The 18,765-nt window shown below is 41.4% G+C and overlaps 1 protein-coding gene across 1 annotated transcript in view; it reads right to left on the bottom strand.

Moving 5' to 3' along the window:
* CEP112 (centrosomal protein 112) overlaps positions 1-18,765 on the bottom strand; it is a 155,739-nt gene that overhangs the window by 43,850 nt on the left and 93,124 nt on the right. Inside the window, exons 20-21 of the mRNA XM_066332363.1 lie at positions 15,668-15,898; positions 503-565 (exon numbers count right to left, since the gene is read on the bottom strand). Coding sequence (XP_066188460.1) covers positions 503-565; positions 15,668-15,898 — 294 coding nt within the window. The remainder of the gene's footprint in view (positions 1-502; positions 566-15,667; positions 15,899-18,765) is intronic.

An 18,765-nucleotide genomic window follows, 5' to 3' on the forward strand; every position in this document is an offset into this window, starting at 1 on the left:
AAATTCAACACTCATTTTCATCTTTTGAGTTCTCTGAAGACCAAAAACTCAAGTCAAAACCAGTCTGCCTCCAGGACACTGACATTCCTCAAGGTGCTGTTTTGGGCAGAAATGCAGAACTGGTGGGGATCAATAATAAAGATGAAGAAACCTTGGGTGACACTGCCTTTTTAACATGAAATGCAAGTCCTGGCTGAGCAACTGCTCTTGATTCTATGAGATGTGCTGGCTGAAGGAGGACTTGGTCCTTTGGGCTCTTAGGAGACTACAATGGAGACGAAAAAGATGAAATCCACAACTCAAAAAAACCCCACCTGTATTTCCCAGCTTAAATGTTCTGTGTGTTTTGGGTTTTTTTTAGTTAAAACCTGCAAGAAGACACCGGACGTTTGATTTGGTAACGGGTTATGACTCCTCCTGGTTGCCAAGACCAGAAGCAACTCAACTTTCCATCAAGTTCCCAAGAGGAACAGGTTCACCTGAGAGTCTGCTGGCCACCTACCTGCGAGGACTTGGCCAGTTTCTGGCTGAACTCCTCCTTGGTCTGCCTCAGCCGGCTGCTGGCCTGGAACACACACAAAGGACAGCCCCGTTAGCTCAGGCACAGGACGTGCACAGACACTTTGCCACCAGGGCTTGGCACCTCCTGCACATGCCAGTCACTGACGCCCTTCTGTGGCAGCCAAAAATCCATCAGGGCTGGGCTTTGATCTCAGGCCAACTATTCATCGCTTAAAAGAGGGGAGAAATCGTACCTCGGCTGCCAATTATTAGAAAAAACAGAAAGAGTTCTTGAGGATTAAAACGAGAAAAAAAAAAAGGAGAGAATGAGTGTGAGTGTGTGTGTGTGGGGCAGGGGAAGGAGGCAACACACATAAATGAGTTTATCAGGGTGGATTTGTTTCTGAGCAGAGGGGGAAAAAAATGAGGAGAAAGTCCCCAGGCAAAGTGACACGAGGGATGCAGTTTCACCTCTCAGTTCTGTGTCTGCAATTGTGCTTTTGTCCCATTGCTTGTCCCCTCCTAGGGAAAGGTGGAGATTACACTGAAAATCCACCCAAGATGCAGCTGAACCAGCTTGGACATACAGCTCTTTCCTTACCCCACTGTATTTTTTTTCACAACTCAGTGCTAAAGAATGAACCAAACTGAAAACAAGGCTGCTCGGTCATATCAGAATCCAAACAGCAAATATTTCTATAACCCCAGGAAAAACAGCTCTGAAGGTTTTTTTTTCCCCTCAAATAATTTAATTTCAGAAATAATTTGATAACAGTGATATTAATTAAAAAAATATATGCAATTTCCTTTTAGGATAGAAACCTGATTTGTATTTTTCTTGCAGAAACCAGCCCAGCCCAGCCCCACCACGCTGTCCTCAGGTGAACTGCTCGGCGCTCTCGTCTCCTTGGCTCTCCAACTTGAGGACAGGTGTACAAGACAAATATTTTCTTAGGGGGGACAGAATATCACACAGCTGAGTTCTGAAGCAAATTTAAGCTGATTAAGTTTTCAAAATCTATCTGACCTCCTGCTCAAACCTTTGATCTGTCACCTTTAGTTTTACGGCACCGCGTCCGGCGCCCAAACGCCGGCTCCTGCCAGCGCTTCTTTGGGGGGGACCAAAAAAACCCCACAGGGGCCCCCCAAAGCCTCTGAACCCTGCGTGCATCCAGCTCAGGCTCCGTTTCTGCAAACACCAGGGATTTTTCAGGCAGGCAAAGAGTCTTTTGATTTTACTGGGCTCTATAAATGGAGGAGCTTAGAGCGGCGGAGCGTTTGCGGATCGTCATGGTAGGGCTGGAATCATCCTCAGCAATCCGGGCAGCTCTGTAAGGTGCAGCTCAGCCTAAGAATATTACAGCCAGTTCAAAGTAATCCTAAACTGTACATGAAATTGCAATTTCAGATCCTCAATCCCTTCAAATTCCAAAATTATGAAGCATATGGATGTCTCCGTCTGGTTGTTGGTGCTAAGGCATCTACTAAAAAAAGTTATCAAAAGCAAGTTGCCAAATTTGTGCATCGTTTTTGAGCTAACATCACAGCTTGGTTTTGTTGCAAACAGAGATAATGGCAATACTCATTGGTTTGAATCAGCACCTAGAATAATTCTGGGGCACCAGACAAATTAAATTTCACTTTTTCACCATTTCTCCCTCAAAAGCGAACCACAAACACAGTAAGGGCCCATGGGAGGGGTAAATAAAAGGCATAAATAAAAGGAGTGGTGACACAGCACCAGTTATCCCAGGGAGCTCTGTCCATGCTCTGTTTCTCCTTGTGCTCAGGCTGACCCACGTTAACACTCATTCCACTGTACTGCAGCCTAGTTTCACATGATGTTTAACACCACTGCATGTCGTAAAGTGACTGAAACTACCAGTTTATCTTTAGAGAAAAAAAAAAGTAAAAAAATAAATTACAGCAATAGTTTAAATTACTGTTAGCCCCAGAAAGGGAGAGGGACTCGTCAGCAAGGCATTGCACAGATCACGTTACGACTGCTCTCACTCAACTTGCCTGGGGTAGAAGTCCTCATCTTTCATAGAAGCAGCTTTATAACCTCCTGAACCCACAGAAGAAATCCCAATAAATAATAAAGAACCACTCATGAGTTCCATAAACAAATTAGAATTTGTTTGTTCACACTGAGTGGAATCAGGCTGACCTCCGAGAGACAGGACAGAGGTGATCCAAAAGAAAGATATTCCAAATTTCAGGGGTTTATTCCTAACTAAAGGCAAAGAATGAAGAGCCTACCAGTTTACTCCAAAGGAATTGCAACATTTCATTTTATAATGGCTCCAACAACTTCCAGTTAGCAAAATACTTATAAGCTTTGTCTCCCCAGTCACCAACAAACTCTAAATTCTTGCATTTTCTTTCAGTCCCAAACATTCGAGGGGTCTGAATTTCAGAGGTACTGAGCAGCCAAAGCTGCCCCTGGAGATGGCACGAGCACAGCTAGATGGACTCTGGTTATCTAAAACTGGTTGTATTGGCCCTGTGGCATAAAAACTACAGACAGACCCGGCCAGTACCTTCAAGGGTCTTTTAGGAAGGCTGGAGAGGGACTTTTCACAAGGGCATGCAGTGATGGGAAAAGGGGGAACAGCTTCCCAGTGATGGAGGGCAGGCTTAGATGGGATACTGGGAAGGAATTATTCCCTCTGAGGGAGGTGGTGCCCAGAGGAGCTGTGGCTGCCCCTGGATCCCGGGAATGTCCAAGGCCAGGCTGGACAGGGCTTGGAGCAGCCTGGGACAGTGGAGGGTGCCCACGGCAGGAGTTGGAACGAGATGATCTTCCAACCCAAACCATTCCATAATTCTGTGGCTCCTGCTGACTTCAGCTTTTCCCTGAGGTCTGTAACACCCAGCAGCTCTTGCATCATCACAAACCACACGAGCAGCTCTGATGAAGGCAGAAACCACAATTTACAGCACTGAAAAGATCCTACTCATGGGGCTGCCTGGGCACCCTCTTTTCCACTGCCATCTTTTAACTGCACAAATATGAAGCTTCTCCTTTCTCAAAACCTGCAACTAAAACTAATTTAGCACCTCTTTATAGAAGCTTTTAGCACCTCTTTATACAAGCTGTTGCTTTGCAACCCAAGGAGACATAAACCACCTTCCCTGGGGCCAGAGGTAGCACTGCTGCACACAAAAAATCCCTTTTGACTCTTTTTTGTTTTAAGGTAGGAGTAAATACACGCAGAGCTGTGTACAGGGAACATCAGGGGGGATTTAAATCACATTTATCTGGATAAAGGAGAAGGTTCACACGGGCCTGGTGCACACACACAGTAGTTTCCTGGGCTCCTTCTTTTTTGGCTGCTGGGGGCACATGCTGGAGGAAGCACGAGCTGGTTCTGAATTATTTTAAGGGCATTCCCTCCCTTTCAGGTTAGGTGCTATTTCAGAAACATAATGAATAAGAATCCAAGTGGAAGGTGAACATTTGGAGGGTCAGCCAGTGTTCATTAAAGTCAAGCTCTTTTTATAGCAATGGGCAGCACTGCAAATAGAGTTAATGGTCTGAAACCAGTTTTCTGTGTGCGAGAGGTGGCTGCTGAAATACCCACTTGGCAGAAATATCAATTGGAATATCCATTTTTATAATGAAAAAGGTTTAAATTGGATAAGCTGCAGAGGAATTCCACTGATTCAGAAAAGAACTCCTGTTTAGTTTCACACAGTTAATACGTACTTTAGCTAAAAATTATCTGATTATGACGATTTTACATGCAGTTATTTTATATTATGGAGAACTTTTGTATTAAAAAGATTATGTCCTTGTTGCAGCTAATTGGTTTTAAAAACCAACTGTAATTCTTTAACAAGCCTTAAAGCATCATATTGTGGTTGCTGAGCAAAACTGCATCGACTTCAACAAAACATTTCAAGTAAAAATTAAAACACTCCTTTAGCACTCCAGATGTGGTGTCTGAATTAATGGATGCTCTTCTAACACAGCCCCATTTTCACTCTCTCCTTTCATGAAAGAGAACAGCAGCAATAAAAGAGCACAGGATCTATGACAGGACCACATCACAAAAGCACACTGTGTCCTATCCCTAATCACCAAGCACTTAGAAGCTATTTTGAAGATAGGAGGTGTATCAGAGGGAACTTTTAGTTCCAGTTCCACTCCAAGGAGCACACGCCCTCCTGAGCCCCAAGGTCACCCCCAGGTCCATCTGCTCCAGCTGCACTCTGGGGCTGGAAGCCACAGGGACAATTCCATCCTCCAGCAACATCCATGGAGATGCCTTGGGTATTGATCAAAGATGAAGCTGCTCAGAATCCTTGAAACAGCACTGATCTGTGCATTGTGTAAGATATTGGGGAAAAAAATCCTTCCCTGGGAGGGTGGAGAGGCCCTGGCACAGATTCCCAGAGCAGCTGGGGCTGCCCCTGGATCCCTGGAGTGTCCAAGGACAGGGTTTGGAGCAGCCTGGGACAGTGGGAGGTGTCCCTGGATGAGTCTTAAGAACCCTTCCAACCCAAACAATCAGGGTTTGGTGATGGCCTTGGCAGTGCTGGCTTTATGGTTGGGCTCAATGACCTTAGAGGTCTTTTCCAACCTAAGTAATTCCGTGTTTTTCTATCCTCCAGCTTTGGAAACAGCTCTCATAACTAGAATTTTTATATATATATATTTATATACACATAAAACACTGTATTCACTGATAGAGAAGCAGCAGATTTAAGAACTTTTCTGTTTAGGGTAGTAGCTATAAAAGAATCATTTTTCAAAATGCCTGCAAGTAGCTAAAAGTGGCCATCCATAAGCTGATCCTCCATAATTAGTTAGATAAAAGTGTAAGCAAAGTTAAAAAAAAAAAAAAAGGAGAAGAAGAAAAAGAAAAAAAAGGGAGGAAAAAATCAAAGGGTGGGGGAAGAAGAAGAAAGAAAACTTGCTCCAGGGAAGAAGCAACTGTTCTCTGATGTGCAGCAAGGAATTTAACATCAAAGAACTAATGTAAATGGGGCCCATTTACCTCAAAAAACAACACACCACTCCACATTCTGGAATATTTCTATTTTAAGTTTGACAGCATTATGCTTTGTACCAAAATTCAAGATTGTGTAATTTGATAGATGTCAGAAGAAAATGACCTTCAGAACGGCTAATGGTGGCAATCTTTGTTATTAAGTACGTTAAAACTCTCTGTACAATATCTGTTTAAACTTCAGAGATCAGCAGATCACCTTTAAAGTTCATCTGATTGTACATAAAAATTCCATTTTGACTCAAAGGCTGAAACATGCATTTTCCTTATGTGCCTCTAACACTGACAGTGGGTGACTTCCTGCACCAAACTCCTGTTCTTTCTCCTGCTCTCCCCACCAATCAGACAAAACGAAAGCTGGATCTCTGTTCAGCAGTGAAAATAGCACATCAGTTGAAATATATAATCTGAACCACCAAAAAAACCCATTAAAAATAGTTGAATATCCAAAATGATGTTAACAGAATAATTAGTCAAGTACCAAATGACTTCAAGGGTTTTGAAAATGAATGATAGAAATCCCAAAATCCTATTAATATTCTATTTTACATTTCTCTTTTGGAGGTCTACAAATCTTTTCCTTTTAATTTTTTTTCATTAAACATACATCTTTAGGAGAAAAAAAAAAAAAAAACCCTCTCATTCATGTGTGAAGTACTTTTCATTGGGAAAAACCCAAGAATGAATAGAAATGACTTTGACAGTACCTGCACAGAGAATTGCCTTTCTGCAGCACGTTACAGTTCTGTGCTTAATGGGGGCCCACTGAGAACCTGCTTCTGCAAACTGTGACTCAGGAAAACCCCAAATTCCACACTTCTCATTTAAACCAACAGAGTGTTTTTAAGATTTATAAAATTATGCAGAGGAATTAAATACAGGCATTTTTAACTCTACCAGAAAGTCTTCTGTGGGGCTCCAGCTGAAGAAGTTATACCAGCCTTACACCAGGACACAATTATTACCTTCACCTAAATGGATTTACTGAGCACCTAAATATTCCCCAATGCTGATTTCCAGTCAATATTGATCCCAGCCAGGCACATTATTTAAAACAAAGTGGCCTAAAAAACAAGCCTTGCATACAAGACAAGGATTTAAAAGCAGATTAACAGCCTGGGTTTGCCACACGCAATTGTTTAATGCTTGAACTACCCTTTCCAGAGGACAATCCTGGTGAGTGCATCAGGCACTTAAAGGGCTGGCAGAGAATTGTGGTTTAATCTGAAGCTGTTCTGGGACGTTTTGCCAAAAGATTGCTGGGTGTGATAAGCTCTGGGCTGGGATCGTGGCCAACACAGGTAAAGATGGCTCATTTTCCTTTGATTTACTCTCATCAATCACCCGTGAGGTGGCCATTGGTGAAATCAGTGTGGTGTTTTGTGGTGACAGAGATTCCTGCAAATGAAGAGATCCAAATGATCACCACAGATGTCACTTCTTCCCATCTGCCATCCATCACACTGGGCAGCTGGGGTCAAGATTTCTCATGATCCTCCTATTCACATCAACTTTGGGGTCAGGTTTTATATTATGGCACAGTTCTTCCCCCAGCTCCACACTCCAGTGAGATGGAGTAAACCTGGTGAAGATGGGGAGGCTGCAACACCCCCCACTTTAGGGTCCCTAAATCACAAATACATTCCTGGATTTCCATTTCAGTAATTCCTGCTTTTCTTCTGTTCCGTCCAGCTAAACAAGGATGGTTATTTAAACTGAGTTTAAGATCTTATATCAAAAGCGCTGGCACGTTCCTTTTCAGAGCTTTAACAAAGAAAAAAGTGCACCCAACAGGAATTATCTGAACTTTGACAAGCTGCCTTTATCCCTGAGAAATGCAGGCACCTCACTCCTCTGGTGAGCTTGGGCTCTGACATAAAGAAGTTTCCAGAATCTCTCAGGCTCAGATGTTTCTGGTACCCAGCAGAACCACGAGGGGACAGGCTGGGAAACATCTTTGAAGATGCAAGTCAAAGCTAAAGCTTCCTCCATACATAGAAGGCAACAGTCCCAAGATGTGACACTGATCCAGACTTGACTCAGTTAAAGATTGTTTAATCTGAGCTTTACAAAACACTGTTCTTTCAGAAATTGGAGATTTCTGAGAGCCAGGCACTTTACCATGATTTATCAGCTAAATTCACACGCCTTGATTTTTGCCAAGGAGAGACTTTAAGGCTCCTGAAAGAATTATGAAGGGATAAGAATGAAGTTTTTAGATTCTGCATTGCTGTTTTAAGTTGAATTTTGTGGCAAGGACAAGCATTTATTAAGAAGACAATGAGTATCATTTTGAGACAGAATCTTTGCTAATTAATAGAAGAAAAAGTGTGAACAAAGGACAAACTCTGTACCCCTGAATTAACTTGGTATCACTAAATTAACTCGGTATCACGAAGTTAACTCAGTATTTTGAAGTCACATCATCAGACAAGAGCCCAACAAAAGTTAAGCTTCTACAGTTGGAAAGACAGACACTGAAAATTCCACCAAATCCCCCAACAAATCTATGATCTGAAGCCATCAGTGCTCCTTAGCAAGATTATGTTGGATTAGTTTTTGTAGTCTTAAATACAACAAAGCTTCCCCAACAGAGTGACAACTTCCCAGAGCTGAGCAGAAACTTCCTGAGTCCAGCAAAGGCCCAATTAAAAAGTAAATGGAATATATTGCTCCATCATCAAAGCAATTAAAAACATAAATAAGGCATTGCAAGACTCTTTTAACACTCCCAATGTTTAATTATTTATCTGTTCTCCATCCTGCAGCTGCAGGTCAGAATTAACTCCTCTGAACTAAATACAGGAGAACTCTTTTAGGGATTTGTACCTTATTCATTTTCAAGCAAACATTCAAATTCATTTCAAATTCACACAAGAACTGCAACAGTTTCACCTAAATCAGATTTTCTACAAGTTAAACACCCCTCCTACACTCAGATGTGATTGTGAAACTACTTTGATCTCTGTTCCCAAATTTATTGCTCTGTGTAATCCATGACAAAATATAATGTGATTTACTGTATCTCTATATGACAGCCCAGCAGCTGACAGAACTTAATAATTTAGCATAAGAAAAAAAACCCTTCTGGCACCAAAATATACAAATCATAATTGAGGCACTTTAGTATCATGTTACAATGAAGCACATGCAGACTGATCATAAGAACTTCAAAACAATTAGAATTCTTCCTCACCCATTTAATGAAGGTGGGTTTTACTCCGTGACATGTTCTGCAGCTGTAAGCAAGTCATTTTGGAGCACTTTTCTTTCTTCATATTAATGACTCTGAAGGACTAATAACATTTGTTTTACCCCTTCCCTATTTCCCAAACATTCCTTCTCCTCCAAAAAGAAGAAGAAAAAAGCCACCTGCAGCTTTTCTCTATGATAATGATATGAAGAAAGAGCAAATGAGTGCAAACAATGTCTTCAAATTGTGCCAGTATTTAAATACACAATTATTGTGTTTCACTTTAGTTTGGTCTTGATCACTGAGCATTTTTTCTAAATAAAGCTATTTGGAAATTTTTTTTTTTTTTAATTGTGCTGACCTAAGCAGGGATGTGATGAACACATTCCATGGGGCACCTTTTGGGATCCAGGAGCAGGGAATCCTTCCTGTCACACCTGACCAGGAACCCACTCCTCACTCAAGAATTGTGAGCAAATCTAAGAATGAATTGGCTCTGTTGTTAAAATAATTATAATAATAAAAAAAAAATCCACAAGTAATCTCACATTACAGTCAGCACCATGCTGGAAAACAGCCAAGGTTTTCCAAATATTATCACGACCCCAGGAATGTAAGGATAAGTAAAATTGGTAAATTAGGCAAAACTGGACCTACAGCCTTTTCCAAGACAAAGTATTGGGAAAAAAAGGAGAGAGAATGAGGTCATGATTCAACTGGGCTTTAAAAAATATTTAATAAAGCTGAAATAATAAGCAATTGTGTATAACAAGATAAAGTTGGTGTGTTACAGGTTGTTTGGAGAGCGAAGAAAGGCTCGGGAAATGATTGAAAAAATAATTAAAACAGTTGTTCTGCCACTGGCAAAACCTCAGCATTCACCTTATCCACCATCCCCACGACTTTGTGAGTCTTGATCTTATGAATACACTCCAAAGGATAAACCCTGGAAGTTCAGGGATTGAGAAGAGGCAGCGTGTGCCCAGGTGCTGCAGAACAGGGAGGGCTCTTTGGGCACACACTTGAAAAAGAAAAGAGCAGACAGAACCCTCAAAAAAACCTCTACCTGTGAATGCCTCTTCAACAGTTATTTCAGAGTGATGCCAGCTGCTTAAAAACACACCAAACCTTAGAAAACCCAGGCAAACTTCTCCAACAACTCCCCAGCTATAACTGATGTGACAGGACATGAGTAATGTGTGCTAAAAGATGGGCCACATGATCGAGCTCTAATTTTAATCATATCAGCCCCTGCCCTGCTGAAAGCCATCTTTTTAATTCCGTATTTTGTCATCATTTATTATTCAGCTCTTGCCTGGTTCTCATTTCTTAACAGCATTGCTTCAATCAATCATTTTCATTTTTCATTTTTAACCCCGTGGTGCTATTTGTGAATGCAAATAATGGTGCTTGATCTCCCTTCAGACATCAATAAAGATATTAAAAAGCGAGTCTGGTGTCCATAGGGGCACTTTTTTTCCCCACAGTGACAGTTTTACCAACTTCTCCTGGCTCTTAACTCTGGACCCAGGTTTATAAATACAGCTGGTGAGCAGAAATGTGACCTGTTGTTTTTGTTTTCTGGATTGTTTTTTCTGAGGGTTTTTGGTTTGTTTTTTTTTTTTTTCTTTTTAAGGAGATAGGAGCAGAGTAACTCTGTGAATAACTGCAGCTCTTGCTTTGAAACATCTCCAGCAGGGAGAGTGCCATAAATTCTGTTTAGTCTTATTTGAGTGAAATATCCCTGGGATGATTCTACCATCTTTTTCTTCATGTTTGGCTCTGTTGATTGAAGACTCTTCCAAACGGCTCCCCTGAGGGATGATGCAATTCCTGTGATCATGTTCCTGGTCCACCATCATCCTGCTTTTTCTTTGGAGGGATCAGAAGGAGCAGTGCAAAAAGGGACACACTACAGAGGAAACTGGTTTTAAAAGGATTTGTTGAAAGGTACTATCAAGCCAGATTAAATAATCCGCATTTTTTGTGCTAATATACATTAAAAGTATTTCCTCTTTGTGAAATACGTTTCTTCGTGATCTTTTGGCATTATATTTTGCTTTGACTTGATCTTTTGGCATCGTGTTTTGCTTTTACTTGATCTTTTGGCACTACATTTCTGGTTTTGCTAGATTTTCTCCAACAAAGCCAAATGCACTACACTCATTTTTATTAATATTAGTTGGTGAATCACTATCACCGTGTCAGAAACCTTCAAGAACCAAATGTAATTTAATGTACACAGGCTCTACGAAACAAAAACAATAAAAATATTACTGCTCTGAAACAGAGAGATAATATCAGAGACAATAGTTCTTGGATTATAATGAAAAAAAAAATTAAGAGACTTGGGAAACATCCAACTCTTCTTGGTAAGAATTGGAGGCTCTTTAAATTATTCATAGCTGGGGCCTAAGCTAAATAATTTATGTAATAGAACTCAAAACAAGTTGAAAAAAATGGCACATCTACAAGTGGTAGGGATCCTGCCTGCATTCAGCAGGGACACAAACAGGTCTGCATTACAATTAGACACCGTTTAATGAGATCATTACACTTGGGAGGAATACAGGTCCACATTTGATGGCTGACCTATTTGCCCCCATGTAAATACCCAGGGAATCACTGCAGGGAGTGAGAAAACAGCTCCTCTGAGTGCTCCCACAAACAAAGTTATCTGCAAGTGTGCCTTCAGCCTCCAAGTTAATGAAGTGAAAGGTGCCAGATCAAAGGTTCCATCACATCCAGTTCTCAGAAGGTCTTAGGGACAAGGATAAGACCATTTTTGGTGTTAAAGAAACGTGGAGTTGGCAGAGAAGGAGCTGAGAGAGACAGGACTCAGAAATGGGAACTCATGAAAGACACGAGATGCTTGTATTTTAGGAGCAGAAGAAACTGCTTAGGGGAAACTCAATACTTTTAATCAAGTATCTCTTGGAGTATCTTTCATCTCAGAAGATGTCATATTCCTTCCCTTCATCTTCTATGTCTTTGCCAGTGCTGAACAGTGTGACATCATCTGCAACAGTGCCAGAACAGATACTGTGAATCACAGATATTCCTACATATGCAGCATGAAAATATGCCCAGGGAGTGACATCCAACTGGGCTGCTCTAGGGCTGTGCTGGGTGAGGAATTCATCCAGCATCACAGAGCCTGATGCTGAAGGAGGGACTGAAACGTTCCCTAGGGCACATTATTGGTACCTTATTTCCAAATTATATGCAAGAAGTTGCTCAGAAAATAAGCATCTGTCTATAGGACACTGTTCTGGTAGGTTTTGAAAAGGGCCCCATTACAAAACCATTATATTGCAACAAAACTGTTATATCAAGTAATTATTCCTAATTAAGGAAGTGGTCATTTACAGAGTGACCTTAACTTTAAGGTCCCCAAGTATCTGAGTTTTATGTGGATTTCACACCAGATACAGGCAGAGTGACTGTACCAGGTAAAAACTGTAAATCTCAGATTTGATTTAAAACCACAGAAATCTCAGAGTACAACTAACATCAACATCATTCAAGTCTACAAGCAGGATCTGCAGGGCTGAGGCCAGGTTTTATGCCACCTTGGTGTCCCATCTCTCCAGAGGGAAACACTTCACAGCTTCCTTTCATCAGAACAATTACACCTCCCCAAAATAAAGTGTTTAATCCGTTTCTGGAATTTTTTTTTCACTACAGCTTTGTCCTGTAACCAAATATCGTGTGTGTTCAGTACAGTCAATACACAAAAATGTAAATTACTTCTCCACAAGAAAAGCAGCACTGAGAGAGAATTAGATGTTCCTGGAACCTGCATAAACCTTTAACAGAATGAGTCAAAATATCTACTTAAATATAGAAAAGAAGTCAATAAAAAGCTAAATGCTGAAAATTATTTTGAGAGGAAAAAAAAAAAAACAACCCATCATCATCTTCTCCCTCTCCAGTTTACTCATGTGTGCTGCTCAAAGGGAGCTTTTTTATGAGATATTTTCAGCGTTCCAAGGTTGCTTCCTTTGAGCATTGTTAGCCTGTCCACTGCTCTGCTGCTGAATGCTCATTTCCTCTGCCAAGAAAATCCCACAGAACGTTACAAACAGCGGCGGCGGCCAAGCCCCACATCTGCACACACTCAGACTTTGTCTCCTGCGTTCAGTCACTCCTGGCAAACCTGGAGCTGCTCCCGGCTTTGTGCTCTCCTCCAGTGCACCTGGCTGAGGAGAGCCCCGAGTGCTGCTGATGTAACCTGGAACACACCTGGTCCTGCCCAAACACAGCCAGGCTCCCGAATATCCAACAACCAGGGAATGCTCTGGCTTGGAGGGGACCTTAAAGATCATCCAGTGTCACCCCAGCCATGGCAGGGACACCTTCCACTGTCCCAGGGTGCTCCAAAGCCCAGTTCTTTGGACATTTCCAGGGATCCAGGGGCAGCCACAGCTGCTCTGGGCACTCTGAGCCTCCCCTTAGGGAAGGATTCCTTCCTAATAGGGGAAAACACTGCAGAAAAAATGATCCTAAAACTTCTGTCAGCTCAACCAGGGATGCACAGAAAACTCTGAATGCACATCAGTATCTCACAGGAGCAAAGCAGGGAAAAAGCTGCACATCCTAATGATGCCCCAGGAATGTCCAACAGACACAAACCCTGACAAAGCCTGAAGTGTTCAGGAACTGACACTACAATAAACAATGTCCCTGCCTTAAAGCTGAGCTTTTAAGCAACAGAAAATTGAAGACCTCCATAAATCGCGTGTCCCTAAATATCAAAAAGCTGTCTACAAATGCCAACAAATATTTAAATGTTCAGTGTGCCTGTAATGAAGACTCTTCCTTCGCCTGTCTCTGCCCCTCACTCTTCTCCTTCAGCAGGATGATGGGAAGGGCAATGCCAGAGGAATCCTGGATCTTCTTCACCCATTTGCAGCTCTGTTTTCCTTGTCACTGAGGTAAGAATCATTCCTTTTGTATTACCTCATCTTCACGTTAATAATGACACAAAACAATCCACACAGAAATTAAGATTATTCCCAGAGCAGATCACAGAGGAATGAGATCTCTCACTTGAGAATGGACTGAGCTTCAGAAAATCTGGCCAGTCAGATGCTCCACGCCTAAACTGTGAAATTCAGCTTCCCATTGGATTTTTAATCAATCTTCACAGAATTGGCACCAAAAAAGGGAAATTAAGACAACAAATTTTTCTCCCATTTTGTCCTAAATTTCCAGGTAACAAGATCTGGCAGAAAATACTTTCATAAACAAGTTTCAAGGCTCGTGCTGTAACTAAGATGCTTTTCCCCCCCTCCTGGATAAAATCATCTTCATCAAGGAAGGATCTAGATTTGAACTAAATTAGCTGAAACTGCTACTTTTGAGCTTTAAATGGAGTTTGGCCTCTAAGCTCCTTTGAGTTATGGACTTTGTGGCCAATTTCCACAGTTCTACAATTGCAAGACAGAAATGAAACAGAATGGGGAATGGAGATTTGAAGGTAATGCCAGGTATTTTCACATGTCTGTGAAAGACCTTTTAACAGAGACACTTTCTTCTTTTCCCCTCCTATCTTTTACTCAACATGTGCTCTTCAGATTAGGAGAAAAACAGGGAAGTAGGTTAAAGAAAAAAAAATACAATAGCAGTTAATATAGCTTAAAATTAGCAAATTTTTTGAAAAAAAGAAAAAAAATCCAACAAATTAGAGAAAACCAGTATTTCTGACAGAAATGACAATTCAAGACTATTGCAGATATTGCCTTATGAAGGATTATTTGTAACTTTAATTTGAGGATGTAAAGAAGTTAACTTTTCTTTTGCTATACTACACATGTAAAAAAAGATCAAAGAAAGAAAAGAATTGAGATTCAAATTCCATTTTTAAGCAAAAATGACAATGTCTTCCTGAGTTAAAAATTAATCCTTTAATGATGAATTTCAAAGGTTTAAATACTTTCTGTGACCTTGGCTTTAAATAATTATGCCAAGCGGAGCTTTCCTTACATTCAGAAAAGATCCTGAATTGTTGATCACAGCCATTTTAATGGCTTCAGGCTGGCTGATTTCCAACATAATCCTCCCAATGCTCTTTAAAATTACAGACCAAGAACCTGACGCAGGTAAATGAAATGTCACTTGCACAAAGGCTGCTCAAACACTCCGTGCAGATTGTTAATTTGTGCCACTGCACATCCCCTTGCAGGAAAATGTGTGATTTAGTGCCTTAATGCAACGTATAAAAGAGACTTCAACAACTATCTGCTTACACATATACAAAGTCTACCATAAATATTAAGTAGGGTTTTTTTTTTAGTTTGGCTTTTGAAATAAAACTTGCATGTTTTAGCTCCCTAAATGGAGTGGGGGGAAATACTTGAATTTAAGACAGGGGTCCAAGGGATGCTCACCAAGCAGGAATGTGGGCAGTGACCCCAAGGGACAGAACAGGAGGGAAGCCTTCATCAATCTGAAACACTAATTTCTATTTTCAAATCCTACCCAGATTCCTTTCTCACTTGATGTACACCACAGGCAAAATCAGACCAGCCACTGTGAGCAACCAGACACAACTTCCTTGTACCCTGAGCCTGAGTTCTTCCCTCCTTCAGAGCTCACTGTCTTTTTAAGGGACAAAGACCTTGGCTAGGCAGAACCACCCTTCCCACTGTCTCTATTCCAGCAGAGGAAGATCAGCCTGCTCCTGGCTGCCTTTACCTGTGAAATCACCTGTGTTTTTAAAGTGCTGTTGGCTCCTGAGCACCTCAAGGCACCTCCTGGCTGCTGCCCAGCCCCAGCGTGTCCAGAGCAAAGAACCCCAGAACTCTCTACACTCGTGTTGTGACTCTGTTTTTTTTTTTTAACTCAAGTGACCCCTAAACATTTTTCCTTAGGGAACCTTTGCTCAGCTGACCTTTGGGGTGAGCACTCCCCTTCTGCCCCACGGAGCTGCGCTTTGTGAATAATCCCTTACCTTGATCAAGGCCGCCTCTGTCTCTGCCGTGTGCTTCTTTTTCAGGTCTGAGATGACTTTTTCCATCTCTATCCTCAGACTGTTGAGTGCTGCCTCCTTGTCCCGAGCTGCCTTCAGCTTCTCCTCGTCCCTCTGGAGGCTCAGGTCCAGCAGCTGATGGTTCCTCAGGGCGTTGGCCTGGATCAGCTCTTCCCTCAGCTTGCGGATCTGGTGCTCCAAACCACAGATCACCTGAGAGAAAGAGCCAGCAAAGTGACCAAACCCACGGCACAAAGCCCACTGGGGGCTGCCAGCTGGGGTAGGAGCACACTCAGAGGATGCTCTGAGCCTTTTCCAGGCCTCTCTTCTTGCTCTTCCTGCTCACAGATAAATACAGCTCCCCCTGCCCAAAGCATTGGTAAGATGGACCTTTTTTGGGGGGAGAAATTGAGCTTGTGGCACACAATCACTGCAAATCCTCCCCATGCCTCCTTTTATCCTTAAGAAACGACCTGCTGCCTTTTAATGAGATATCATCTACCATTTATCAATGACTGCCAGCCCCCGATGGGGGAACACAACAGGGAGGGATCTAAGGGACAGGCATAAAGCTGTGCCACTCCCAAATCCACAAAATTCACTCTGCTACTTCACCACAGGAGCAGAGACACATCTGTTACTTCAGGTCACACCTGCAGGTAACTCTCACTCGTTGCTTTTCTAACTCCATTTCCTCTGTGGGTTCTTTGCTGGAGTACAGGAGCATCACATCTGGGACATAAAGCACTGTCCTTACAGCAAAGTGTGATGGATGACACTGAAGGCACATCTCAGTTTTCATCCATAAATGCAATTCTGAAAATGAGCACTTTCACTACAAAACTCACACAGGATTTCCCCCTTTGTCCTCCCTGTTTCACAAGAAATTTTGCAGTTGCCAGGAATTTGTTCACAGAGGATGTGACAATACTGAGAGCAGAAATTGATGTTCTACCAAGTAAGTGCAGGTGACTCAGCTCAAGCTTATTAAAGGTTTCACAAGAAAATCTGAGGAAAAGCAGTGTATATTTAAAGTTCCCATTGTCCTGGAATGCCAGGTTCTCTCCAACTACTATTTTTCTTCTTCAGACATTTTTAATACACTGTCTGTACTCAGCTACGCCATTTATTCGCAGCCTCTGAGAACCACATTACTACAAAACTTTGAAAAGGAAACATTTGTTTCTGACCAAAGTTGGGACATGAATGACTATCAGATCTATTGCCTTGTACATTAATCTCCCAAGACAGATTCCTATAAATACTGTGATCTGAAAGAGGGGAAAAAAAAATAAAAATCAAGGCTTGAAAGTTTGCCTATTTTTCAAGCTATTTGAACTATACGGTGTAATAAAAGACATCATCTCCCTTCAAACCTTCAGTTTGTCCTTCAGCTATCCCAGCTGTAACATGTATTAAATAATATCAGCCATCTCAGAAACTTCTTTTGCTTCCATGCTTTCTTAATTACTCACTGGCATTAGTCCCTACTATGTCAAAGGTAAGAGTGTGTGTATGGTGGAGAAGGAATGAGCACGTCATTTGTGTACAGAACTCTACCACAGGCCACATATTTCAGCCCTATCAGCATTATCTCAAACATATGTTTCATATACTGTAATCTGTGCTAGATCCTTTCCTTCCTTCCCTGAGCTTTTCCTCTACACATGTTTAATTTCTTATTAAATCTGTATACAGACTGAAAACGTAAAGTGTGTTTCAGTGTATAATTAAAATCCGCAATGTACTTTTATAATTCTTTCGGAAAATGATTTCATCTCCAGATCACAAGAACATGACAGCCTGCCTGGCTTTTCCTTAGCCAAAGCAGCACTAACTCACTGGAGATAAGAGCTGCAATTGCTGATGGGTGATATGGTCTGAGTTCCAAACTGACACATGGAGAATTTGGGGTTTTTAACAGCTGCCCCAGTGCAAGTCCTGCCTGAAATAGCCACAATTATCTTTTCATCTGTGAGAGTTCTTTTTGAAAGCTCATCCCCCTACTTTCCTTCCTTTTTTTTTTTTTTTTTTTTCTCCTTTCTATTTTAAAATAAAAAAAACTTCCTTAAACTACAGCCCAAACACACACACACATAAGTGAAACCAAACAAATTACATCACTCAGAAGTTCCCTAAAAAGTTTGTTAAAATATTCAGCATAAGAAATCAGGACTAACTTTTTTACAATACAAGGAAAATTCATTCACAAATGAGACTAGAAGCCAAAATAAAGACTGGGTGAATTCCTGTTACACCTTTTAAGCTTTACTTCCTTTCTTCATTCAATGGTTCTTACACAGAGTCATTAGAAAATGAAACACAATCCGGTGTTTTCTGTAAGGAGAAAGTAACAGCTTTTTCCAGAGCCAAAACTGGGGCCAGCTGAGAGTGAGCTGAATGCTATAGGTAAAGCAACAGTAATTAATATGCAAAGGAGCATTAATGTTGGACCTAATAGATGGCAAAAGCAGATTTGGTTCTATTAGGGAAGAAGAAAGACTCTGAAGACGGGGTGATGGCAGCGAAACTAATATGATTAAAGGAGTCCCTTTGGAGCAACTTCACTGCGAGTAAGATGATGTTAAGAGACATCTAATCTCTCCAAAGTGACTGGAAAAAGCTTATATTGGGGATCACAGACACAGTTCCTGTCAATTACTTTCAAATAAGTCCAGTTCTCACAGCCAGATTAGTTTTTCCCATAAACAAAGTCAGTGGCAGAAGCAGCTTACGCCCAACTCGGTGCCTGAGACAACTTTGTGTGACACGGATATCTCCCCAGTGCTGCAGGAAATGAATCCCAAACTTTCCAGCACTAAGACTCTGCTATTCCACATGCCAGGTTTAATAAACTATTATTAGACTTAAATGTAGGCAAATTATTGGGACAAAAAAAAAAAAAAAAAAAAAGGCCCCAAAGATGACTTAATTCTCAGTTGCGAAAAATTCATGAAATACAAAATTTAAGAGCAACTGTCTTTTCTTAACGGTTCTGTGGGAAAATAAAAGCTGCAGTTACGAAATCTCACTTCTCAGGCTCCAGATCCAAAAGCAGGATGGTTTCTTTGGAACACTGA

This window comes from Sylvia atricapilla, chromosome 18 (genome assembly GCF_009819655.1).
Source record: "Sylvia atricapilla isolate bSylAtr1 chromosome 18, bSylAtr1.pri, whole genome shotgun sequence".
Lineage (NCBI taxonomy): Eukaryota > Metazoa > Chordata > Aves > Passeriformes > Sylviidae > Sylvia > Sylvia atricapilla.